Consider the following 25162-nt stretch of genomic DNA (forward strand, 5'->3'; position numbering starts at 1 on the left):
TGGGCTATGGATGGAGATGCTACCGCCAAATGTCCTAGAACAACTCGAGCTACGTTGTTCTACCAGAGGCAGTTCGAGGCCCAATCGAAACAACATTGATGGACTCAATTCGGAACAGTTTTATCACAAATGCTCTGAAAAGCTGCTCCAGGCTGTGGACATCGTAACTGAAGTCATCATCATGCACAATTCTCTTTCCGCACATGCTGGGCATTCCGTCCCTGTCGTCCATCCGTCAGCTGATATTCATTGCGCCTCCGAAAATCAATTAGATGATGACGCAAAAAAGGAAGAAATTATGGAATACTCGTCATCTATCTGTCATCACGCTGGGGAAAATATATGGGATATTGAAAACCCATTGGATGAAAGCTCGGCTTTGACTCCCGAGTCACTTGAATATGTGGCCGGGTCGAATTTCAATATTTGGTTGGAATTAAATAATCTTGACCTTGGAAGTCCTTCATCGCTGGGTCCATATGATATCGAAGAAGCTATGTCCTGAATGTCGGCATGTAAATATATAAACATTGGAAGATACATTACGCAATCTTTTCGAAAGCCACTCTCCATATAATTTGAAATGAAGTGATATAAACCAAGCAAACGGAGTGATCCGAATATTTGTCTTGAACCGAGGAGACAGAGGCAGACGCAAAGTTTGTAATGTCAACGGGCCTGTGAGTCGCCGGCAGTGTAGTTCGATCACGAAACAGGCTGGTCGTAACCCGGTGTTAGCATTATTACCTATCAGGCCCAGCCCACAAAGACACGACGCAGTTATCTTTGCCAAGTACAAATTATGGAGGCGAAGTTGATGCCTAGTGCCCGATGGGGCAAGCACCTGACGATCCTGACCTGGACAATGTCTCCGCCCTCGCCTGGAATCGGTGCAGGAGACTCCTATCACCATATCACTTTCTATTCTCGAGCACACTAATAGTTATGACAGAAAAGGTTACAATGAGTTTGACTGCCCCTGACTATTGCAAGGCTAGAAATCCCAGGGTCCCTGAAACCGTCTCGGTAGTCCGGAATCAGATCCACACCTTCTTCAATGCCCGACAAAACTCAAAAGCTCTATTTGTGGACACGAACTCGCCTTGTTTTTGGTCTTTGATAAGTATCAGAGCGAATCGCAGACTGGAGCAGGCCACGGGGGTGGGACTCGCAGTTTCTAAACACAGATCCCCTGGCGATGAGGGCGATCACGGGCCGATCATGAGCCGATCATAGGCCGATATTTTCCTTACATGCAACTATCGATTTGACCTGCGATAGATCCGGGGTCTTCGGTCCATTTTCGGCTTCATGCACCAATGTTCTGAAACTGTCACAGATTAGAAATACGCCGGGTGATCGTCCCGGACGCGCGGTCCCCTTTCCCTGTTTTATCGAATTATCAGGGACCGTTATGCGCTATCTGCAAGTAGCCATAACTATCCGGCAATGGCGTGCTCTTGGCTCTAGGATGACGATGCCAAGATTATTCGAGGGTCAACGTTGGCGTCAATCGCTGGTGGGGTCTGAGCTGCGTCACCCTTTGCCAATCCAGGGTGATTGGAAGAGGACCAGGATCTCGAATCGCTTCTTCTGGAATCCAGGCATTATTGGCCAGCCTGAACATTGGTGGAGGGGAATTCAATGCGAGTAGAGTGACTCTGCATAAGTTTAAGATTTATGCGTAGTCACTGTACGGAGTACGTCCCCCTGAAAGACCACTTTCTATTGGAGCAAGATGAAGAGATAATGCAAAGTGCCTGGCAACTTGCTGACCTGCAACCATTGTTGTAGAGATTTTCCACCTGCAGTCAACCCTGCACATCATAGTCCAGGCTTGCAGCATTATTGTGACATGGTGACCGCGTGTCAAAGCTCTTGGCAATGATCATTCCTGTCCCTATGGCCTGCATAAGGCGGCACTATCTACAGCCATGTTGATCTCTGCGGGTAAGGAATGTATTGATGACCCTCTCTCTCCTTGGTCTGGTCACCCCCTTCCGACAATGTGGCAGGGTACGCCAGCACTGGATGCAAATCTCTGGGAGCAGGTGATGCAATCCTGCAGTTGAGGGACTCGCAGGGCTCGATATATTCTTTTATCCAAATTTTATATACTTAATGTCTTCCCTACGTGCCCCTTTCTTTTCTGACTTTAGTTTGTCCTACATTTGATCTGTTTGCCATCACGATGCCGATGTTTCAAGGGTCTCTCCCCATCAAAACACCAGCGATGGAATTGACTGATCTTGGCTTGTCTAGGGGGTCTTCCTCTTCCAATTTTGACGATGTCGAAAGGCAGACTCCCGACACTATTCCCTTCGCCAAAAGCCCCAAATTCTCCAGCACCAAAGGCAACCTCTTTGACCGAGATTTACCCTTGAGATATGCCCTCGACGACTACTTCCATTCCGAAATTGACACCGCATGGAGTGACCTGCCTCTGATAGGCTGTGGATATGTGAGCGGCCTAATTGACGCGCTGTCGTACAATGCGTGGGGAAATTTCTCGAATATGCACACAGGTAAGGACCAAAGCATGCATTCCATAAAGATCGAGCTCTAACCATGGTCGACCGCACGTCAACAGGGAACACTATCTTCATCGCTTTAGGAGTGTCCGGGAAGCCCGATAGCCAGCCCATGCTGTGGCTTAAGGCTCTCATTGCTGTTACAGTGTTTATAGTCGGCAACGTCTTTTTCGTCTACGGCTCGCGATACCTGGGTACTCTCCGACGCTTCACCTTGATAGTGTCTTTTGCCATTCAGACAGCTCTCCTCCTCGGAGCCGCCATTCTTGTTCAAAAACGGATTGTTAGTCCCACCCTGGACCGTCAAATCCCAATTGACTGGCTTCAGGTTCTCGCAATCTCGTTGATCGCATTTCAAGCCGCCGGTCAAATTGTCGCCTCGCGATTCCTGGCCTTCTCAGAGATCCCCACAGTTGTTCTAACAGTCATGGTCTGCGACTTATTTGTTGACACCGAGCTATACCGGCGTCCCTGGAGCTCGAACCCGAAACGAAACCGAAGACTAGGTGCCTTGCTTTCACACTTTCTGGGGGCCGTGACTGCTGGTGGAATGGCGAAGGAGACAGGGCTTGCAAGTGGTTTGTGGCTTGCCACGGCTCTGAAGGCTTGCATTACCCTAGGTTGGTTCGTGTGGAGGAGGAAAGACTAGATGGGTCGCACATATTAAGCAGCACCTAATAATGCAAAGCCTGTTTCCACCCTCGACTCACCTCTGCGCCGGCTTCTCTCGCGATGGAATGTTCATGTTTGTGCCCGGGTAACAGCAATTAATGAATTATAGATCAAAAGAGCGTCCGTATGCACATGTCAGGTGTAGCATTAGCAAGTAGATATCATAAAGGAGATTGTGCTCACAAGTTAAGATGGTTTTACTATAAAGTATTGTTATGCTAATTATCTGATGTAGGGAAGAGCACCCTTTTTTCCATAACCTGTATCTCCCCTCTTCATCAAAGTGGTAGAGTATATAATTTAACCAGTTCCACACCTTACCCTCCTCATCTATAACAGACGAAACACTGAAATTACATATGCGATACTGAGCTAGTGGGATATGCCCCGGTTGGGCCAGCAGTTCATACACTTCAGAGGCTGTTCCCGGCAGGTTGCTGGGGTTCTCTTCTAGCCCAATGCGAATGGCCACCATATGAGCGGCCGGAGTGCACATAAACATTCGTTGTACCGGGGGAGCCTGCGCCATGTACCGAAATGCCTGGCAACGCAGCTCAAGGAATGGACATTTGAGCCCTGTGATAAAAGGTGGGAGGAATACGCCCATCTCAAACATAAACGGCGGTTGTTTTCCTTCCGGGTTGCGTGTCCATGCAAGGGCGGTGGGGGCCAGGCATCTGGGCGAATTCAGATTCGTAGACATCATATACACCTTGATCAAAATACAGCGTGGCTTCTGTTTCGATGAAAACGCCTGTATATGTCATTAAAAGAAGAGGAGTTGCACTGTCGACGTTCGAGCCACGTATACTCTTGAGGTATGACTCACGTTCCCAAACGACGGAAGATGGGCTCCAGGGCGGCGATAGTCGAGGTTGCTGTTGTCGAGGCACCAAAAACCAGTCGGGCACCCCATTCGTGCAGGAGCTGAGCACCTTCGCGGCTCCCGTGAGGAGCTCAATGACAATGAAGAGAATGCAGCTGACCAAGGCCACCATCAGATCTGCTGTGCCCTGGTTAATATGTTGCTGCAGGAGAGCCAGTGAGCGCGTGTACCAGATCACCGCTTCGCGATGGTGCTGATGTCGCACCGCCGCTGCATAATTTATTAGCAACCAGGGCGATGTCTCGTGAATGAGAGGTCGTTCGTAGAGCGCGCTGAGCGGGATGATCGCATCCCAAACAAGTGGCTCTGCCCGGCAGATTTGGAGGACCGAGCCTCCCTAGAAGGCCTGCTCCAGGACTCCTGAAAGTGATGGCCCAGCTTGTGGAAAAAATACTCAAAAGCTCGGCGCTCTTGCGATCCCTGACATGGGTAGGGGTGAGGTCCAGCTGGGGCCGCCCAATAGTCTGTATAGGACGGGTGCTATAGCCGCACCGCCGTCCTGTACTGGCGCATCTCAGGCAGTGCGGTTTCTCCTCGTCACGCTTTACACAGCGGATTCTGCAAATCGGATGTCAAACACAGCGACTGATCCAGTTCCTGGTGGGGGGGGGGTAACTGACTTGCATGTGTTGGTTGCACCTGGTTTTGGACTTGGTGCCTCCGCGACAACCAGGGCGCTTGGCGGACGAGTTCATGACTAATACGGGAATAGGCGGTGCCAGTTTCTTCGACCATTCCGGTATCGCCTGTTCTTCCTCACCCGAAATACCAGCCTCGTAAGTAGGAAGCAGAGGGGAAGCAGACTTTTGAAGTCGCGTGTATTAAAATTTCTGTAATATGTGTTTGGTGCCTGGCCTGTGAGGCCAAAATGGGCGATAGGACCAGACAGCTAGCTAGCTCTCTCTCCTTCTTACTTTCTCTCTTCTCTCTCCCTTTGGGCTTCGCCCACAATACAGCACAGTGTTTCTCCATGTCTTCCCAGCGTAGCCTTCCCAACACCATGTGACCAGAAAACCTTGGTAGTATGGAATTTCTGATTTAATCGTGGCACCGCCTTTCAGTAACACCGGGTAGGTGTTTGTGGTGTTGATGAAGGCGGTGCCACGATTGATGGGATGATTTCGGATGCCTTGTACTAAATATAGAGGAATCATGAAGGTAGTGTAATACTGTTAGCGTTCTACGTCTAGGCGGATAATCGATAGTTACCTCTTGGTACACCTTGATTATACCGCCCTCCAACTCTGCCGGTTCCGCCAGTCTAAAACTCCTAATATAGTTAGCGTGTAGGCATGTGATTCAGCACTAACGGTTAATAGTCAAAATGTATGTACCTAACGAGACTACTAAAAAAAGACCACTAAAAAGACGTTTAAGAAGACTACCGAAGAAGACTAACTAAGAATCCATTAAGATGACTACGGCCGGATAAGCGGCCGACTGTATATTCTTATAGTAGTATGTTCGGCGGTATATAGGGCGGTAATGTGTAGGTACAAATGTTTAGCCCAATATTTCGGCCGTTCCACCGTACATCCACTCAAGGGAGCCGTCTGCATTAAGCTGTCCTATACGACCTACCCCCTTCCACTGCAATATTTTGGGGGAGCAGAATCTGAAACTGTATCTTAGAGGGTCTGGGCATTGATTGGTGCGGATCCTGCGCTCGGGGATGTCAACTTATTACTATTATTAGACTTATCCATAACTATATCAATTTCTAGAGTAAGAGAGCTTGATAGTATATTATCATTGACCATAACAACATTATATAGATTATTCTCGAGTATAGATCTGTTCATGTATATCTATTGTACAACGTACTAGGGAATACGGTCTCTGCCATGTCCTTGCTCCCAAGTAATACTAACATCCACCGTCTTTGCAATTCCATCCCGCGCTGCCTCCCGCCCATCGTCACTTTCATTGGCATTGACCGAAGTCCTAGTAGTCCCCATCTCAATGTCCTCGCCACGTGCACCTGAGAAGAAATTCTGCCTACTCCCAGATGCCTCGTGATTCGTTTGTACGCGATTCGTCGTGCGTTGGTGGCTTGTCGTTCTCTTCCTGTACGATGAGGTGAAAGGCAAAGTGCTAGACTTGTCACTTGCGAACAACTGGCGCACGGAAGAAACCACCAGGGAACGAAGGCAGGGGACGGAGGCGGAGATAATAACGAGATAGGATTCGATCATAGCCCAGCAGGTAAGATGTATTGCGTTGGCTGTACCATCCCAGGTTAAGATCTGTTTGAGATATACAGCCTTCATTATGGCACCGACTGTTGCGCTATACAGGTAAAGACGTCCTTGTTAGTAAGTTGGGGTAGATAAGGGTGTCATTGTAACCATATGAAGGAATATACTCACAGAACACCCAAACTCGTGAGTGTCATAAGGCTGAACTTGATGATTGGCTTCAACTTGAGATCCCAGAAAATATAGCACGGAAAGACTGCCAGCATCAAGTCTGCGGAGGAGTTGCAGACTATAATTTGATATTGTTAGTCAAGAACCCAGTATTTTGTGTTTTGCTTAGCTGCGACTGAGCCTTTGGCATTGGATAGACATACAGCAGAGGAAGTAGCCAAAATGGAGCTGGATATAGTCTTCCATGCAGTGCGTGGCGTATTTGGCATCCCAAACCCCACGGATATCGCGGCATTGAGCTAAGATGAGGACAATCATTACAATATTTGCCGCTACTTGCACCGCAAACAGTACCCATAGGCTGATCTTGAAGACTTTCCTCGTTGAAAGTACTGGTAAAAGGTAGAGGATGAACGCGATCCGGCCTAGGCAGGTGCTTGTAACGCCGCAGACCTCCGTTATGGTATAGTACATGAGAGCGATGGGCTCGTCGATCCCAGAACCACCGGATGCGAAGCCGTAGTCAAGAATTGCGATTGTGAAGTTTATCGATGAGCCGAGGGCAAAAATCTGCAATAAACATATCGTGGGTTAGAATATACAGGACTTATATCATCATTTCCCCCCCCAATTATTGACATGAACTTACCAGAGATAAAATCATTGCAACATCGTCTGTTCCGAGATGGCGAAGCCTGGCTTTTGCAAGTATCCGGAGCGCCACCACGACGATGGCGATGGCCCCAAGAGCCCATGTGCCCTCTAAGACTGACTTCCGATCACCAGTGAGAGCAGCCATCATGTGGGGGATCATAGATCGGTAATCGTTACATCCCCTGAAAGCAAGGAGATCTGACAGCCGTGAAGTCGACACGATATAGGTAGCAAAGCAAGGAAAACCCAGCGAAGATCTGGGTTATGAACTCATTATCAAATTTTCTGAGTGTCGATCGGAAAATCGACCAACGAGGCTCCTAACAATCTAGAACAGACACAATGGTTTTTTCCCCTAACAGTTGAAGGGGCATTTCATTTTATTCCACGGTTCACGAATGGAATCACGGCTTGAAGCGGAGCATATACTTTAACCTTCGGGCCCGCTTTTTACATATCTGAGACATGCCTCGGTTTGAGCTTCAAACGGTCCATTAACGTCTCAGCAGACATCAGCATGGCCGAGTCATGTATGGAGGATTGCCCCGGTTGTAGATCTCTGTGACAAGGATCCAGAATATGCCGACTAGACCGGTATTTCTCAATTGAACAGGAATCCTTGGGGTCAATTCGAAGTAGTCAGTACGTAATCCTCTAGATTTCCTTTTTATCGGGACGGTCCTAATGTTCCGAAGCTTGTTGGTTCCTTTAAGGAATACCCCGTACACTTCCAAGGTTTCCATCAAGATCTTTTGTGTCAGCATATCAGGTTTATAGATCTCCGCGTATCCCGCTTCCGTATTGACTAGCCCATTTCTGGTCAATTCTAAGGGCGGGGCCGAACTTTATTTGTGCATATTAGGCGTTTTGCCATATGAGAAATAGGGGTGGACTGGTTGGATATCATATAATTAGCCCGCGGGGATTTCAGCCGCTTATCGATGCCTTATCCGAACAAACGTGGCGGAGATCAATTCCCCCTTAAGGAAGTTAATTAGGGTTCCGTACCATATATCTTTAGAACGTCCTCGGGTTCTGAACTGAAAATTTTCAGGAACATGGACAATTGAATGGAGCAGTGGAGCAGCCTTACGAATTCCTGCTCAGCTCTGGTACAAGTGGCGCAGTGCTGAGGCAAATTGTACATATGCGATACAATCAGCAGTTATTTCTTCTTTGTATCATTTCCTTTTCTTTTCGGTGCTTCTTAGCAACTGCCTCTATTATCTTGAGATAGAGTTTCACGTTTATAATAGGTCAATGGAAAAACGCCGAGTGCTTCGAGTATACTATGCGAGTAATACGAACAATACGACCAAGGGGTATGGGATAAGCTTAGATTAGCGTCAGCTAGTTTCGGGGCGGAGTAGCGAGGAATGGCCGAAGAATCACCTTTGATGGGGTCGAGGGTGTTAGGGTTGTCGATCCGATCACATGCAAGATCACATGTCTGATCAGATTGTTTGTATTGTTTGCATATATCGTTGGTATGTTAGCTTCTCCCAGAGCAGTCTTGCTTCTCTTCTTTTCCCATGCCTGTATCTTGGTCAATAGGAAAAGATATATATTTTGATCATCTGTTTCACCGTTTCAATTCTCTTGATCTTGATGGAAACTTGATTTCCTTTCGTTTTCAATCCATCCTCCCTCCTATCCACGCTGTTTTACTTGCATTCTCCTTTGCAGGTAACAGAAAACGTGCTACGGTCAGACGTAGATGATAGATCCATCGATTCGTATGCGTTTATATCTAAATGCGACATCTAGTACATCTGATAGACATCTTCCAGCCCATTCTACTCCGATTCCAGCAAATCAGAAAGCTTATCCAAGTAAGCATGAGGCCTAACATCGCCAGAAACGAAATCCTCCTTAGAAGAAACACCAGTCAAAACACCCAGCGTACCACCAAGCTTCCCCTCAAGTCCAAAGCGAATATCCGTATTCGCACGATCACCAACCATGCAGGCCCGGCTACGATCGAACTTGAACTTACCCTCAATGGAATCCATCATCGCCTGGCTGGGTTTGCCAAGTGCGACTGGCTCCTTATTCAGCATCATTATCAGCGGCGCGCTCATGGAGCCAGCGCCAGGGAACAGAGTCCCCGAGTTCGGAAGGGTGGAGTCGATGTTCGTGGCGAGGAAAACCGCTCCGCGCTTGATGTAGTGGTATGCCAACGCGATCTTGAGGTAGTTCATGTGAAAGTCAAGACCGACGAGAACGACGCCGACTTCGGGGTCTATAATGGATTCATCGCCCGCCGCAATCTTCTTGTAGTCCGCTGGTGTGACGTCGCGGCGGTATTCGGGGTCTGTGCCGCCAATGAATGGGACGTTCTCGGAGCGGAGCTCTTGCTCGATGCCTGACTCGCCAATCACGTAGACTTTGCGCTTGTTTTCGGGGAGTTGGAGGATGCGAGAAATATATATGGAGGAGCTGTATGAGGAGGAGAAGATTTCTTCCTATTCGGTTGTGAGTCACTGCACACTGGATGACCTGGCGTGGTGATGGTTGGTATCACTAACCACTGTACTCGGAATTCCCAAGCCTTCGAGTTTCTTGCGGTAGTCTGCACGCGACTTGGTGCTGTTATTCGTCACGAAGACCACTTGCTTTCCTGCGGGGATTATCAGCCTCCGATTTTGCTGACTTCATATTTAATGCGCACCATTATTTCGGAGAAGCTCCAGTGTCTCCACTGTTCCGGGAAGAGGTGGTCACCGGACCATAAAACACCTAAATTATCATTGTCTCAGCGGTTGTTGCGACGCGACTGAGTCACTGCGGGGGACCTCCGCGGAGGGACAGCCGAGGTAGGGCGAGCACGGGGGACATACCATCACAGTCGAAGAGGAATACCTATACATAGACCAGTCAGTAAATAGGACCTCTCTAGTACATCAATGCGACCAAAACGTGTACTCACATCGAACTTGGCCAGGAACTCCTGGAGGCCGGCCTTATCGCCGGTCAGGTAGCGGGGCACGACTTGTGAGGATTCTTGCGTCATGGTACCGAGAGGATTAGGAATGTACAGGTAGAGTATAGTAGAAACAAAGATCACGAAGGTGAAGGGAAGATGTCGGACTCCAAACAGATCGGGGCAAGAGTCTGGATCACCCGAAGCGAATCTCCGGTGAATCGCGGGGCTCTTATCTCTTATCTCTCTTGGCATTGAACTATCAACACAACATACGGCAGTGTATAGCCGCCAGTGCGCCATATTGTTTTTTCTTCCATATTAAATTAGGCTTCGATAACCTACAAATTATATAGGGTCAATTTCTACAATAGCTTAATTCCTATAATAAGAATAGTCGGCCGCTTATATGACCATAGTCTTCTCAGTGGCCGTCTTAGGTGATCTTCTCCGATAGTCTTTTTATAACTACTTTGAAGTCTTTTTTAGTAGTCCGTTTCAGTTGTTCTTTTTAGTAGTCCTCTTTAATAGTCTCCTTAGGGTATCCTTTTTTAGATATCTAGTTATATACGGATTTTCTCCCCTTCTTAGTTTGCGTTACCTTAGGCTGAGACTCGACACGCATGCCCAAAGAGGAGATAACCAAAGATTTAGAAGAGAGGCTTAAACCGTTCAATTCGGCCTATACTCTACATTTGGCAAATTGCTTTTTTTGCCCATTGAAGCCCCAGCAACCGAAGTCCGGGTGGCAGCGAATTTTTGGACATTCTAGTGACGAGAAAGACCCATGAAAATTTCCTGCTCTAAATTGCTTCAGGATTCGCTGAATTAAAGTGTTACTTGGCTTCTAAATACGGTATCTACATATGTAGCATATAAGGAGTGGAAAACTCTGGCATTACGCTATATACAACAGGGAGGCTCCTCGGGGCTTCTCAACTACCCACCCCCATCCCATTGTCGAGGTCATTGAAGGATTCAGACAAAGCAAAACAAGCTAGTTGGGAATGACCTGGTAGATGATCAGATGCATTTTGCCATATACTTCAAGCCCCAACGGTAGCATTGTGTCCATGATCACAAAGACCCATTAGACAGACCACGGCACCACTTCTTTCCCCCCTACCCCTTGCCTTTCCCTTTGAGGTCTGACAGGAGATCAATGTCTGTGGCCACTTGGGCCGACAGACTGTGCCCTGGAGGAGGGTCAACAACTCCAGGGGAATAGAAATGGCGTCCACCTTCTGAAGAAGGGGGCGAGGGGTCGGCCTTGGGAGCCAGACGCAAGCACTCTTGGATAGAATAGGTATCTTTTCCAAGACCTACACTTCTCACAAGCGCTTTTCGAGTTACTCGCCACAGAATTTCCGCCGCCGACGCTGTTATTTCTTGTGTGCGAGGTACCCCAGCGTCATCAGGTGCTGCGGGTGCTTCGACAGGGTAGGATATCTCCTATTTCCTCCCATAAGGAAGACATGGCTGCGAGCGATTTATAATCGGCTGCATGATAGTTGTGGATGGTCTCGTAAGAGCGCCGTCCCAGACATCATTTGCCAGGGTCTGAGTAAAGGTAGGTCAAGGAAAGATAAACCTACACGCACATTTATTAGCATGAGAGACACAGCAAAGAGAACAAGACAAGAGTTTACATACCAGATTACCCAGGCTACAGATAACAAGACGAGACCCAGGCCGGGTGGCCAATTTTGCGGAGCCCTGCCTCTTCTTCTTCTTCTTGGGTGTGGTGGAGGGCGCGGGGGTCTCGGGAGTCTCGGGGGTTCTTCGGGGTCTCGAGGGTCGCTTTCACATCGGTTAGGACATTTGGGCGTTTCGAGCATCTGAGGCGGCTGGTGTTGCCTTCATGGTCCACAACTGTCAGCATTTGCTACTACGGCTTAGGGGCAATGATAAGGCTCTTGAGCCATAACTTACCTGCCTCTCCCGTAGCCAGTCCGCAGTGAGGGAATTTCGCTCTAGCCCAGCCCGTAAGGATGCCCTCTGACCAAACTACTCTCTCCCGCGGTGAAGCCCCATTGGTCGACTTCCTCTGCCATGAAATGTTTAAGAACGTCATTCAGAATGATATGAAGTTGAAGTTCTTGAGTTCTGGGAGCTCAAAGGCCTTTCCAGTCTCAGCATCACGAGAATCCATATCTCGCCTCTTCCTCGTCTTCCACTTCGCGTATGCCCCACTCCATTGAATCAGTTCCTGTCCGCGTTAGGGTACAGAGCACTCGCCTCTTGGCTGGTTGACATACTTTGTTTAGACGGTGCTCCCATTCACACTTCTTCACCCCCAGACGGCGTGAGCTTGACCATTGTCCAAAGTTCATCGACAACCCGATATGTGGTATGGCTGAGCCGTTTGAAATGCATTTTCGGAGGTGATTCAAGGATAACAATTCTTGGTTCAGAGAAGTGGTATTCGATGCCACCATTTCGTCTTTCAACAGGCTCTTGATGTTCGAAGACCACGACACGACTTTCCGAGGTAGCAAGGTCTGGCGCAAATTTTTCGACGATGACCAGCAGTCATCACCTTGAATTCTCTCGGAGAGCGTGGGCATCAGGTTAGGTGGACCATGGGAATCCAAAGGCGTTGCTCAGTCACCGAAAGTATTGGCTTCTCGATTTAAGCCGCGTCACGATTCTCATCTTCAAGCTTATCTTCTTCATCGAGCATATCTGCTGCCGGGGTTTCCCCAGCGTCACCATTTGTGGGTGGTTCAGGAGCGTCTGACGCGCACGGAACCTACACATATATCTATTAGCACGATAGACGCAGAGACAATCCAGCGGATTTACATACTTTAACCCAGAAAAGGAACCCAAGGACCAAAATTAGCCCGAGGAGTCCAAAACTGCCACCGATCGGGGTCGGGGCAACCATCACTTGCCTTGCTGGGGTGGTGGTGGTGGTTGGCATTGGCAGTGTAATGTTATGTTCGATATTTTTGGTAAATTTATGAGATCAAGGCACACTTCACATCCTGGATGACCCCGGTCACGAAGAGGCCGAGGCCCTATGCCCCGATGTGAATGCTCGTGTAGGGGTCACGATTCTCTGTGGGCTTAGAGGATTTGGTAGAGCAGATACCAAATGTGGTATTCGAGGCCATTTGGGTGATGTGTGACTTGCAGAGATTTACTCTACGAGGAGGTGATCTACCTAGGTACTTATGAGGTAGGTACACACTAGGCTGGTACGTCTCTTTTGGCAACTTCCCTTAAATACAAAGTGATCTCATCAGTTACCTAGGTACCTAGGTATATTCAGACTAGACCCCTTCTAGGTTGAAAGATCAGTGAGAATAAATTGAATCATAGATGAAAACTCTACATTTCGATCAAAATGAACATATCCCGAAAGTTCAAATCAAACATATCCACATATGTACATACTCCATATAAAAAGATAAATCCAACACATCCGATCTAGATTCAGATCATCGTAGAATTACTACCATCGCCGATCCAATGCCTAGCAAATGCAAGACACCGCATTAGCGCACCCCATACCAGTCCACCACAAGTAGCGAAGTACACGAAAAGTCGGTGACATCCAAAAGCGGGGTTATCGTTATTCTACTTACTCTAACGGCAAAGTAGAACCCAAAACCTGATTTAATTCCTGCACAATATACCATAACAACGAACAACACATCGAACCAGACACCGCTAGTTCCGAGGAGAACTGCTTATCGACACGAGGTTGTCGTTACACGCACTCGGAAAAGATTTCGCTGTTACACTGACATCGAGAATATCAACTGGTGTTCCTTGTTTACCCCTTTTGTTTTTAGAATCCAGTAGAATTTGACATTCCCGTCCTATCTACATACATATTCGACAGACAGATCTGCAATATAAGACCCTTGCCCCTACGCAAACCAATCAGAACATACAATTCTATCAAGTGCTCCGCTGGACTAGAACCGGAGTGGACTTAACATTCGAAGAAGGCGGGTGTGTAATAAATATGGCTGGAATGATTGCCTGACAATGGCGATCCACGTTGGTCATTTTGGATAGTAGATGCGACTGTCTCTGCGTCTGTGTATGTATATGTACGTGCTTACATGTAAGAAACCATACTAGGTGCATCTGTATACCTGGTCTGATATAGGTGTTGTGCAGGTAAGTTTAATTGCGATTACTTAGTTTCAGGATGTTGAGTACCAATAATTGAGGGGATGAGCCTGACAGTGGAAGTGATATCCATTGAATCAAAGGGGTAATTCAAATTAAAGAGCTGACTCAAACTATGTTAAGCTCGAAATCCTCGCTGCAAAAGTCTATAATACAGACAGTGGTTCAAAACAAAAGGCCAACAAGGATACAGAAAGAATGGGACAAATGGTATAGAAGGAGAGATAGGACATGAATGCCTGGATAGAAGAGAAACAGTTAGGGAGAGTGGAGGGAAATAAAAGATCGATATGCGGGTGAAGAGAAATAATGCAGCTAAAACCATAACACCAAACAAGAACAAGATTGTAAAGCGAAGAGGGTATAGGTATAGATATGTCGTGAGATGTCGTGAGATGAGTAATGAGTGCTGGAAGACAAAAAACCAAAACGAAACAATCAAAGCCAACGTAGTTTCAGTAAGGCAAAGGAACCTCAAACCCATGGATCCGCCTGCACGTAAGTATGTGGATTGACAGGCCCAACAAACTTGATCTGAGCCTTCAAGTGCTCCCTTCGGCGATTATCCTTCGACTCCACAATCTTCTTCTTCGCACCCAGAAATACCCCTCGGGTATTGTGTTGGGACTGCTTCCACGACGGAGACAAAGAAGAAGTAGCATTTGCATACGACAAGTCAGGAGCCGAAGATGAAGACGAAGACGGGTCCGCATCCAATACCGGCGAAGACTTATATCTCGGGAACTGAATATTCCGCTTCTTAGATTTCTTAGGCGATTCCCAGCTCACAGGGCCATGTTTCTGGTATGGCGACAGCGGAACAGCGAGCTGTTTCGGCGGGGTGTAGTGGGTGTTCTGAGCGAAGTAAGCGAAGTCGGCGAGATGGGCGTTTGAAGATGGAACCTGTGGTTGGTATAGTCATACTCGCTGCTCGACGTAGTCACAGATGTAGCTCGCGCGACCTTCGTATCCAAGGCCAAGGATGATTGCTGTGCGGGGACTGTCTTGCCGAGTGTACCTCCTACATCATTGAGGTGCCGGTCCATGGGCGCAGTCGCCGGACGGGGAATTTCCTTCTTACTTTCCGTCGAGTCGCGCGAGAGAGTGCGGTGGACGTAAGTCTTGATCGAGTCGCGAACTCCGCCGAACCCGCCGCGGTCGAGCGAATGCCAGCGGTACTTGCCCTTGGCGAAATCGAGCGGGTTGCCTATTTTGCGGGTTTTGTGGTTCGGCGCGACCATGTTTGGGCTGATGCGGCCGCTGGCCTGGAGCGCGGAGGGTGCCAGTTCGGGGAAATAATCCCACTTCTTCTCGCGGAAGTAGTGGTTCGTGCCTGTGCGGTTTTGGTTCCAGTGCGGTGGGCGCACGTATTGTGTGTCGGAAAATGAAGATGATACTGATACTGATGCTGGCTCGACAATTGATGGGATATTGATACCGATCGAGTCCGTGCGTTTATGTGGAGGTTGCGGGGACAGTCTCAGAAGCTGATCTGCGGATGGAGCCGGGTGATCGACCAGGTCGTCGAAGTCGGAGCCAGAACTGACGAAGATGGGATAACTATCTGCTGAGTTGCGAGGTTCACTGGGTCCGGTGAGGCTATCGAGGGTACTTTCGGTGTCGCTGTCGCTGGAGTCACTCCACATAGCCGAACATTCTGGTTGGTCGGGAAGGGGTCTTGCGGGGAGAGGTTTGTTGAGGAAGAGTTCGGAGCGAGTACAGCGAGTAGAGGGAGTGTTGGGTGAGAGTGGTGGGATTACTCGCTCGAGTCCTTCGAGTGAGCGAGATGGTCGAACGGGGGGAGCCATTCGACTGTGATACGAAAAGGTTGGGGAAAGCATTTTCTGAGAGTCGAACAATCAAAGAGAAGTATAAAATTACATCAAAGAACAGAAATTCTGAAGACAAAGAGAGAGGGTTGGGTATATATGAATGATATCAGATGTAAGGAGGAAAGGGTGATAGTAGGTAGCTTATTATATTATCCTATTATAACCTGCCTAGGTATTAACCTATTATAATCTACTATAATAATATAATCTATTAAAATAATATACGGTAATATCATATACGTAAACATCGTCAAACGAACCGACGCAAGGACCAGTTCGGCGATTGCCCTTACTCCGCTTAGCAGGTGATATGATTGGCTATATCGTAAATATACTAACTTATTAGATTGTTTACATGTAAGTATATGCCTAACTAAGGGCTGCCTTCTCACCTAATCGGCCCAACTGACGAAGTTTGGCGATCATCTCCTCATCACCAAAGTGACTGTTATGCTCGAATTCCGGTTCCTGTGCATATGCGACACGGGCTGCATCGACAATAATTCGTGCGGTCATGCCAAAGATACGATAGACTTGATCTTCTCGAACAAAGAACTGGTGCACTAGTGTTGTTAGTACATATGTATCCACATGGACTCTGGCCCCCTATTTCCTCGTTTGGAACAAAGAAAAAGAAGAAAAGAAGGATTCCTTAAAAGGAAAGGAAAAAAATAAACATCCCGTGTCCACCCTCGGGTGCATCCATCTACAGAATGTTGTAGGAAATAAAAAAGAATATACTTACTCCTCCAGTGTGAATTATGCCACATCCCCCAAGATCCACGATACCATTCATGTCCATTCTGTACATTTCCACACAAAAAGTCCTTGAATGGCGCAGTAAAAACAGCCTCAACCTCTCTCGCATCCAAAATAGGAATAAGCGACACCTCCGGATCGGCATTCCCCAATGCCGGATCATAGCTGTGGAGGAAAGCGACGCAGGGACGTACAACCACCTCCGTTTTAGCAAGATTGGCCGGGAACTCGCAGAGATGCTCCACGCTGAACGGGGGTGGAAGCTTTTGGTTAATATCGGGGAGGCCGATCTCCTCACTTGCCTCTCGGCGCGCCGTTTGAAAGGCGGTTTCTGCGTGTTCTGCTCGGCCTACAGGGAAGGGATCAGGATCAGTCGATGTTTTTCCTTTTTCCCTTCTTTTTCCAATTCAGGTTAAGGCGTCCAACCCGACTCGGATTGGGTTTTTCTTCTCTTCCCCGCCCCTTTTTTTTCTAACTTGCTTTCACCTTGAACTCCCAACTTACCTCCAGGTAAAGCTGCATCTCCTGCATCTACCAAAACAAGATTAGCGTAGTCCCGAACAACCAACCCATGTCATGCACCCGAAAACAGGGCTGATCCACGTATTTCCTCCCCCTTAGACTTACACGAACTTAGTGTCTTAGCCCGGATCGTAACAACCACCTTAAGGTCGCCCTTGGCGTCGGCGAAGAGCAGTATCAGCACAGCCGCCCGTCTGCTTAGCGGGAGCGAGTCGTACACTGTTGGCGGGGGGGATATAGTTTCGGAGTCTGGTGATTGCCTCCTATGGATACATCATAAGTGTCAGATATACTTATGGGGTTGGGTTTCAATATTGGGATGGACATCCACGGGGAAAAAAGGAATGGAGGTTTCGGCTTGAAACCTTGACTGTGAAGAACTGGTCTTAGACAAAGAAAAGAATGTTCCATCTCTCTTTCCCCAAAAGGTTTCAAGTCCAAAGACCAAAGACTGAAGCCGAAACTCAAACCATCAGACCTCCTTGGATACACATCCAGATATGATCGACAGAAAAAGAAAATAAGGGCAATTTAAGACCCGTTGAAGGAAGGGGGAGACAGGGATAATACGCATGGCAAAATGGACACAGCAGATTTGCATTACACAGGTGGACACGCGGTCATTTCGGGTAGTTGCAGGAACAAGTTACACGTACCTGGGAGGTTGGATTTAGGGGGGCCATTATGTTGGGTGTTGGCTTGGAGTGGAATAATTGATTTTGGTTCGGGGGGTAAGTACAGAGACGAAGTGCACGAAGTGTCCGAAGGTTCAAGTTGAGTGGTCTGCGCATTTCAAGTTATAACTTATGTGTACTCCGACAATATACTCCGTAGAATAGTTATGGGGAAAGATGGGGTTCCCGTGTAGCCGAGGTAACTTTGAAGGTTGAGAATGTAGGTGACTAATGATATATCGGGGAATACCTAGGTACTTTTCTAAAGAGTTATTGGGTCTGTTTACAGTTATTCACAGTTAGAATGCAGTATGAATTAGCAAGGGAATAGAATATACATAGATCACAGCAATAAAATAAGGTAGAGAGGCGGGGATCAAATGGTCTATCAACATAGAAATAAGACAGGATGAGAACTGAAGGGGAGAGAAAAAAAGATAAAAAAAAAAAAGAGCCAAAGCAACCATCTATATGACAAGTGCAACCCAAACCAAAACATGCAGGAAATCAAAACACAAAGAAATCGCCAGCATATTCATATCAACTACGAGCTTTCGCTCTTCTTCTCCTTGGACTCGGGGGCCTTCTCGGCACGCTCACCTTCCGCCAAGGCTTCACTAGCCTCAGCAGCCTGCTTAGCACCATCAGGCAGAGTCTCAACCTTAGCCTCCTCCTTCTCGTCGATATCATCGATATCCTTGGGCGCGGAAACACCCTTGCCCTCGTTCTCGCTGTTCTGCTCGTTCTCCTCCTCGATCAGCTCCTCCTGCTCCTTGATAACCTCCAGACGCTGCTTGTTGGTAGCAGCACCCTCGGCGTTGTGGACCTCGAGCTCGATCTCGTGGAACAACTCCTCGGGAATGCTAGAAAGCACAGACTTGAGCGCGTCGATTTGCGACGCGAACTCGGACTCCTTGCCACCCTGCGTGTACAGGTAGGCGTTGCTCAACACCAACAGAGTGGACGGAACGCCCTGCTTGAGACGCAGCTCGAGCCACATGTCGAGATCCTCGCGCAAACGCGCGGGGGACACACCGTGTGTGCGGATTCCGCGCGAGGCGCTGGCCATCTGCAGTTCGGGGACGGAGAGCGAGTCAACACCCTCGTGGTAGATCGCACGGTCGTCACGCTTGATCTGGCGCATGCGGTGTCGGATGGTGTACCGGAGCATGGCGTCGGTACCAAAGGCGTTCAGGTTCATGTAGCGGCAAATACCGACCAGCTGGGGGCGAGACAGGTTGTCAAGGGTCAGGTCGTCCTTGAAGATCTTGCAGACCTTGATAACATCCTCCGTTGAGGGCGATTCACCGGTGGTGCGGATCTTGCGGAAAAAGTCTGTGAATTCTTCGTTCTTGACGGTGGCGGCGGTCAAGGGCAGACCGCTCTCCCGTATGGTGTTGCGCAAGAAGCCAGAAACTTCTTTGCGGGTCGATCTGAGGTTCAACGCCTTGGCATCGCGGGCCTTCTGCCCCTCGTAGGTGCTGGGGAGCATGTTTGGGAAGACCTTTAGGGCGACGGGGAGCAGGAGTTCGGCGAAGGGAACGATTAGGAACATCGAGAATGGAACCAAACGTCCAAGATCCTTCGTAGTACGTTGGAGCTATAAACAAACCTAGGTTAGCCAAACAGTACAAAATATCGAACGAACTATTCCTGGTGGCGCAATCATACCTGACGGTGCTCCCGGCGACTGAGCTCATAACCACCGGCCATCTTCAACGCCAGTCTCGAACTAATCTTGACCTCGGTGGAAAGCAACTTGGTGCCATCCCAGTAGTGCTGCAACTCTTTCTTGATCTTTTGTCCAAGCGTCAACTTTTTCGCCGCCTTCTTCTCGGCCAACTTCTGGTCCTCCGTGCTTGTCTTTGCGGCAACTGCAGCATCTGTTTGCTTGCTAACAGTTGACTGTGTCTCGGCGGGCTGGGTCTTCGCGACTGTAGATTGTGACTGCGTGGTCTGTTCTTGGGAGAGCGGCTTCTTGGCTTGCTCGGCATTGAACCCGGGGGAGGGAAGTTCTGAGAAGAATTGTTCGAGGTGGATTGCTCGGTCGCATATCCACGCTGAGGGATCAGAACAGCAAGCGCCGACATTTGGGATGGCAGGTCGCGGCCATTTCGCAGAAGGCTGCGGGCTGCAATGGAGGCTGGGCTGAGTGCGCTGGAACGATTACGGCCTGCTGAGGAAGTGTCAGCGACTGTCATTGCCATTTAGTTCCTTGAGGTCTTTGAACACTTACCGATCAGCGCAGATCGGAAAGCAGGTGTTCCGCGGACCAAACCGGTCGTTCTCATGGTAGCGGACATTTGCGGGAGACGTTCGGCGAAGAAAGTAAGCGCTCGAAGCAACGACCAAGGAGTTTGTAGGTGCAACAATAATGAAATAAATGATTAGTCCTAATGTCCACGGGATGAACCAAAAAAAAAATCACAATAAATTGATGGTCACAAAAAGTTTGGAATGTCCTGGAACCGGCGATGAGATGTTGTGATGTACTGCGGCAGTCACCTTGCACGTGACAGCCGATACCGCCTCGGGTTTTGCTCGGGGTTAAAAAGACGGAGTTCTAGAACAGACCTAAGAAGGTGCCAAGTATTTCATTTTGCAAATATCAATCTGGATAATATCAATCTGGATATCCTATTCTGTACAATTATACGATTAAAACAAGGCTCGCTCAGTAATTTCAAGGTTGAATCTTGACAAAAGAAACCAACAAAATCAGGGTATATAAAGACTGGCAGAAACGACGGCAAAGATTATGTCTCCTAAGGTTCAAGTTCGCTCACGAACAAGGGAGTCCTTGTTCAAACTTTGCTCCAGGACATCAGTAGAAGACGCCTCGGCAGTATCCAACAAGGGAATTCGATCGACACTGGATCGCTTATCCCCGTGGTGCGCGTTGATAGCTTCACTGAGAGGACTGGGCTCAGGGACAAGGAAAGGACTGGTTATTCCTTCGGGGGAGCTCTGCCAACGTGCCACATCTGTCTTGAGCTGCTCCAACTCCTTTTGGAAGCGCTTTCCAAAGACGTCGATGTAGTAAGTTGCTCCATTGTGGATGCTCCAGACGAATAGCGCAGCCATGTACAGACCGCTGGCCCATCTGTACCAAAACCAGATCGGGCAGGGAATCATTGTGGATAAAGCAAATCCGTACTGGATGAACATGAAACATGGCTCTTGCAGCGCCTCAGGCAGACTCAACACAAATCGCCCAATCCACGCCTTGGAGTATGACTTGCGCAGCCAGGTGAAGCTGGTCGGGCGACCGGCTGCGATCTTCTCGCGGCGGCGCACGGTGATCAGGAAGTGATACATGAGCTGCCACACCACATAGGGAGCCGTGGACCAGAGTATCATGGCACCAAGGCCATAATGCTCTGGGTCTCCGGGCTGACTGAACTTGATGTTGTAGACAGCAGGGAAGCGTTCCTTGAGTTTCTCAACCGGAGTCAAATGTACGATGCAGTGCAAAGTTACCGGTGGCATAATGTGGATGAAGAGACTGCAGAGACAAATGAGCGAACGAACTTTGTTCCTTTCGATATATAACGTACCTGACAACCTTGTCCATACTGTGGAAGACCATAGAGTTACGCCACATGGCGATTGCGGCAGCATTGTTTCCGAAAGTCAAGCAGAAGGTGCTGATAAAAAGCCGTTTCGAGTTGGGGAAGACCCAAATACTCAGCATGCAAAGCAGATTGACAAAGTAGCAGAGATCGGCCAAGAAGTAGTGGTAGCCCTTCGCATGGTACCTGTAGTAGCGGATGGGCATAAAATATGCCAGCTGCGCGCTAAACCAGATGTAAAAGTACTCCGGGCAAGCACCGATCAGGTAGCCGCTGATGAAGATATTGAGCACACCAGCTATAAAAGACACCTTCTCCTGCAGGGTGACAGTCACCGTCTTGCTCCACTGCTTGCCCAGGCGCTCTACACCCTGCTTCATCCGAGAACGATATTTCTCCAGCTTCTCATCGGCGGTCGGTGCCCGGCGCTTCCATTCACCCACAACACGATCCTTGGCGTTCAAAGAAGATGACTTGAGTTTCTCCCGCTGCTTGCGCACCTTGTCCTTTTGTATGGCGATGGCCTGCTGCCATTTCTCCAAGCGCTGGGAGAGCTGGATGTTGTCGAGTAGGTCGAAAATAGTCAGCTTGTCCAGTGGCGGAAATGACTCCCAGTCCTCCTGGTACGAGCTGCTGTTTGAGAAGGAGCCGTTGCGCGACAGTCTTCCTGGTGAGGCGGGAGGAGAGCCAAATTCATCGTTGTCCGTGAAGTCGTCTGGAGGAAAGGGCACATCGATCTCATCCAGCCCTGGCGTGGAAGCCAACGGCTCGGCTGACATGGCGGGATCAGACTTTCTTCTCGAGCTGGTGCTTTCCATCAAAAATTGTCGCTGAAAGCAGAGTATCGTCGGTCCGTCCCGTGTGTTGGGATATGGTCGACTGAGGAAACGATTCAAGGTTAGCATCCCCATATTTGCAACAAGCTCAAAGAGCACCGCTTAGTAGATATGTGCCAGACAGGCGCAAGTGCTCGAGACACACGACCACTATATAAAAAAAATGAGGGGCAATTAAAAGAACCCGGCAAGCTTACCTTATCGGTAGATCACGCGTTTATTGGACTCACAAGGTGAGGATGGCGAACTGTGGTTGGCGATCCACAGAGTAAACAAGTCTGGACTCACTGGCGCATGACACAGAAACGGCGATACAGGACTGCTGCTGCTTTTGGTGCAGGTCGGGAGAGTAGAGAAGATACTCGAACAGGAACCAGCAAGAAAGTGAGAAGTTGAGGTGTGCCCGTGATGTGAATTGTGGTTGGATGGAGAAGCTGCGTTGGGGGGATCGTCATGCGGGACCAATCAGGGGCTTGCCTTCGCCCAGGTGTGATGTTGTCGCCTGAGGCAGCAAACTTTATAGGTCGGGTCCCTTTTCCAACCTTGGAAGGTCACCAATGTTGTACTCTGAATTGCTACTTGCACTGTTCTAGTTTGCTGCATTCGAGTTCCATTAATTTGTTGCACATTCTCCCTAACTTGTCGTATACGAAAGCGAGTTGGCAACCCTTCCCAAGGAAATATATATACTAGTGTAGACAAAGGAACCAGCGAAACCCCGTATCCGTGTCCAGCCAAACGCTCAACTCCAGGTCTGTACTGACAAAAAATAAGAAACATGACAGTATCAATATCCAAACTGCGATGCTGGGTTGGCATGTGACCAGAACTCGGGCCCTTTATCAGATACAAATGGCTGCGAGTAGTAGCCAGACAGATAACTCGGGTCTGGATGCATAGATTTTGCGACATTGGCAGATTCGAGAGGGGGTATTACATGCACTGATGGTGCCATACCAATTGGGTAGCCGAAACTGCCTGTTGGGCTTTGTGGACCACTTGACTCGCTAGTGGTGGGTGAGAGGGGCAGACTATGCGAGTGGTGTAGCTTTGAGTCATCTTCTTCCAGCGCAGGAATGCCGGGGTTATCACCTGCGTCGTGCATGTCATGTTCGACCTCAACCACAGGACCTGTTACAGGTGCTGCGTGTGCACGGGATGATAGTTCATCGCTGTCTGGGAAGATTGCTTCTGGTAGATGTGTCTGTGTGACCTGAATCAAGGTACTGGCATCTATAAGACAAGAATAGCAACATGATTAGTGGAACTGCTGATTGGGCCTTGTGTGAGGGTAGTGTGACGCATACCGATTTCACCATCCAGGTACTGTTCTTCCATTTGTCGTACAAAGTAGATCTCGTCTAGAACATGCAGCCGGTGGGCAGGGTAATCTGACGTCTCACATCTTGGCCAGCCTCTCGCAGTTTGTCTGTTGTGACTCCGTGGCTATCCTTTAGTTCACAGAGGATATGAACAAGAAGTCGCAGTCGGTCTATTATCAGTTAGTATTAATCACGGTCTCATTCGGTGATCTTGAAAGGGTATGCTCACCAGGCTTGAGGAGATGATCAGGCTCCTTGTGTAAGACACCAGCAGGCCACCACGCAGGCTTGGTGAACTCCGGGTCAACACGCTGTGAGACGCCGGCAATAACCCTGCGTCCGTTGTACGGGTAATGAACCTGCTTCCTCGGCTCGACAAGCTTAATGTATGATTTTGCAATAGCGCGGCAGTTAAGCTGCTGGAAATCCTCGAATGCCTTCTCGTAGTACCGTCGCAGCAGTGCCCGGTTACCGACGCGAAGGACAGTCCGCCCGGGTGGAGGTGTAGTAGGCGGCGGCGAGCTAGATTTAGGTCGAGCCTTGGACATACCGCCGGACCGCTTTGACTTTTTACGGCTTTGCTGTGAGGACCATTGAAACGGAATCATCTCGGCCGGTCTCGCCTGACCGGTTTGTGCCCATCCCGAAGATGGTTGCTCGTCCCAAGGGGAGTGGGGTGCTTGGGTTGGGTCTGCAGAAAGACAAAGGAAGTCAGTCTTCTTGTTCTGGGGCTTTGACTCTAGAAACCTGGCTCACTTGTGAACTGCGGATTGGTTTGTGGGGCCTGGCCAGTCATTTCTATGAATTTGTTTGTGACATCTGGTGTGAAGATGGCGCCTTCGCAGCCTGCGATTGAGGGCGAGGCTTGTAGTTGCCATTGACCGTTGTGGTCGAGGTATATCATGGCGAAGTGTGGGTGGGTATATTCGGCGTTATGAGTATGGGGTTGTTTAGGAGCAATTTGCTATCTGATTATTAGCCAAACTTGATACTTGTTGCCTTCTTTTTCAAAATTGGAAATTCTATTACCATGTGCACGGGTGGTTGCTGCGGAATGCACGTATCAGAGTGCCTTCGCTCCAGCACCTCTCCGGGAAACGGGTATCCACGATTCATATCCATATTTTGAGATAGTACAGGGGATGAAAATCGGATCTGCAAGGTCGAGGCTCACTGCGCTTGTCAAACGTAGTAAATTTGCAAATACAAATTCCAGAATACAGGATGGAAATGACTCGCTCAACAATCGGCCCAAGGTGTGAATTGATAGAAAGAAGAGTACACGCAGCTTGCCGATGGATAAGAAATCCGGGGCCATTCGATCAGGGACAGGGTCCAGGCGAGATACATATACCACAACCACGGAGTAATAATACAGAACCGTGGTCCATGATCTCCCAATTCCGACGCCAGACCCCGAGTATTGGCATATCTCCACATGACAGAGAAGTCTGTCCCCTG

General features: G+C 48.8%; 11 protein-coding genes across 11 annotated transcripts; 1 reads left to right on the plus strand and 10 right to left on the minus strand.

The window, feature by feature from the left end:
* Positions 1-2191: 2191 nt before the first annotated feature.
* Positions 2192-3180, plus strand: N7519_008946 (YoaK family protein; the record flags this gene model as incomplete). Its single annotated transcript, XM_057295719.1, has 2 exons — positions 2192-2525; positions 2591-3180. 2 exons carry the CDS (start codon positions 2192-2194, stop codon positions 3178-3180), a joined length of 924 nt encoding a protein of 307 aa, XP_057143601.1.
* A 209-nt stretch (positions 3181-3389) lies between these two features.
* On the minus strand, positions 3390-4715 carry N7519_008947 (uncharacterized protein; the record flags this gene model as incomplete). Its single annotated transcript, XM_057295720.1, has 5 exons — positions 3390-3403; positions 3525-3880; positions 3930-3957; positions 4033-4426; positions 4710-4715. 5 exons carry the CDS (start codon positions 4713-4715, stop codon positions 3390-3392), a joined length of 798 nt encoding a protein of 265 aa, XP_057143602.1.
* A 1197-nt stretch (positions 4716-5912) lies between these two features.
* On the minus strand, positions 5913-7272 carry N7519_008948 (uncharacterized protein; the record flags this gene model as incomplete). Its single annotated transcript, XM_057295721.1, has 4 exons — positions 5913-6378; positions 6459-6576; positions 6662-7028; positions 7108-7272. The coding sequence occupies 4 exons, from the start codon at positions 7270-7272 to the stop codon at positions 5913-5915; spliced, it is 1116 nt and encodes a 371-aa protein (XP_057143603.1).
* A 1636-nt stretch (positions 7273-8908) lies between these two features.
* On the minus strand, positions 8909-10125 carry N7519_008949 (uncharacterized protein; the record flags this gene model as incomplete). Its single annotated transcript, XM_057295722.1, has 5 exons — positions 8909-9577; positions 9641-9732; positions 9784-9813; positions 9953-9974; positions 10042-10125. 5 exons carry the CDS (start codon positions 10123-10125, stop codon positions 8909-8911), a joined length of 897 nt encoding a protein of 298 aa, XP_057143604.1.
* A 1984-nt stretch (positions 10126-12109) lies between these two features.
* On the minus strand, positions 12110-12368 carry N7519_008950 (uncharacterized protein; the record flags this gene model as incomplete). The annotated part of the gene is made up of 2 exons (XM_057295723.1): positions 12110-12244; positions 12294-12368. The coding sequence occupies 2 exons, from the start codon at positions 12366-12368 to the stop codon at positions 12110-12112; spliced, it is 210 nt and encodes a 69-aa protein (XP_057143605.1).
* Positions 12369-12667: 299 nt separating this feature from the next.
* Positions 12668-12961, minus strand: N7519_008951 (uncharacterized protein; the record flags this gene model as incomplete). Its single annotated transcript, XM_057295724.1, has 2 exons — positions 12668-12787; positions 12845-12961. The coding sequence occupies 2 exons, from the start codon at positions 12959-12961 to the stop codon at positions 12668-12670; spliced, it is 237 nt and encodes a 78-aa protein (XP_057143606.1).
* A 1697-nt stretch (positions 12962-14658) lies between these two features.
* Positions 14659-16025, minus strand: N7519_008952 (uncharacterized protein; the record flags this gene model as incomplete). Its single annotated transcript, XM_057295725.1, has 2 exons — positions 14659-15087; positions 15129-16025. The coding sequence occupies 2 exons, from the start codon at positions 16023-16025 to the stop codon at positions 14659-14661; spliced, it is 1326 nt and encodes a 441-aa protein (XP_057143607.1).
* A 360-nt stretch (positions 16026-16385) lies between these two features.
* On the minus strand, positions 16386-18088 carry N7519_008953 (NUDIX hydrolase; the record flags this gene model as incomplete). Its single annotated transcript, XM_057295726.1, has 6 exons — positions 16386-16579; positions 16762-17124; positions 17280-17306; positions 17403-17560; positions 17663-17667; positions 17954-18088. 6 exons carry the CDS (start codon positions 18086-18088, stop codon positions 16386-16388), a joined length of 882 nt encoding a protein of 293 aa, XP_057143608.1.
* Positions 18089-18515: 427 nt separating this feature from the next.
* Positions 18516-20274, minus strand: N7519_008954 (MRS7 family protein; the record flags this gene model as incomplete). The annotated part of the gene is made up of 4 exons (XM_057295727.1): positions 18516-19571; positions 19643-19986; positions 20031-20144; positions 20208-20274. 4 exons carry the CDS (start codon positions 20272-20274, stop codon positions 18516-18518), a joined length of 1581 nt encoding a protein of 526 aa, XP_057143609.1.
* A 469-nt stretch (positions 20275-20743) lies between these two features.
* Positions 20744-22322, minus strand: N7519_008955 (glycerophosphocholine acyltransferase; the record flags this gene model as incomplete). The annotated part of the gene is made up of 2 exons (XM_057295728.1): positions 20744-21476; positions 21529-22322. 2 exons carry the CDS (start codon positions 22320-22322, stop codon positions 20744-20746), a joined length of 1527 nt encoding a protein of 508 aa, XP_057143610.1.
* An 844-nt stretch (positions 22323-23166) lies between these two features.
* Positions 23167-24823, minus strand: N7519_008956 (DUF2841 domain-containing protein; the record flags this gene model as incomplete). The annotated part of the gene is made up of 6 exons (XM_057295729.1): positions 23167-23612; positions 23687-23705; positions 23783-23871; positions 23931-24392; positions 24458-24665; positions 24731-24823. 6 exons carry the CDS (start codon positions 24821-24823, stop codon positions 23167-23169), a joined length of 1317 nt encoding a protein of 438 aa, XP_057143611.1.
* Positions 24824-25162: the final 339 nt, after the last annotated feature.

The sequence above is a fragment of the Penicillium mononematosum genome (assembly GCF_028829835.1).
Source record: "Penicillium mononematosum strain IBT 11891 chromosome Unknown utg000005l:1.0-9366267.0:1.0-9372171.0, whole genome shotgun sequence".
Lineage (NCBI taxonomy): Eukaryota > Fungi > Ascomycota > Eurotiomycetes > Eurotiales > Aspergillaceae > Penicillium > Penicillium mononematosum.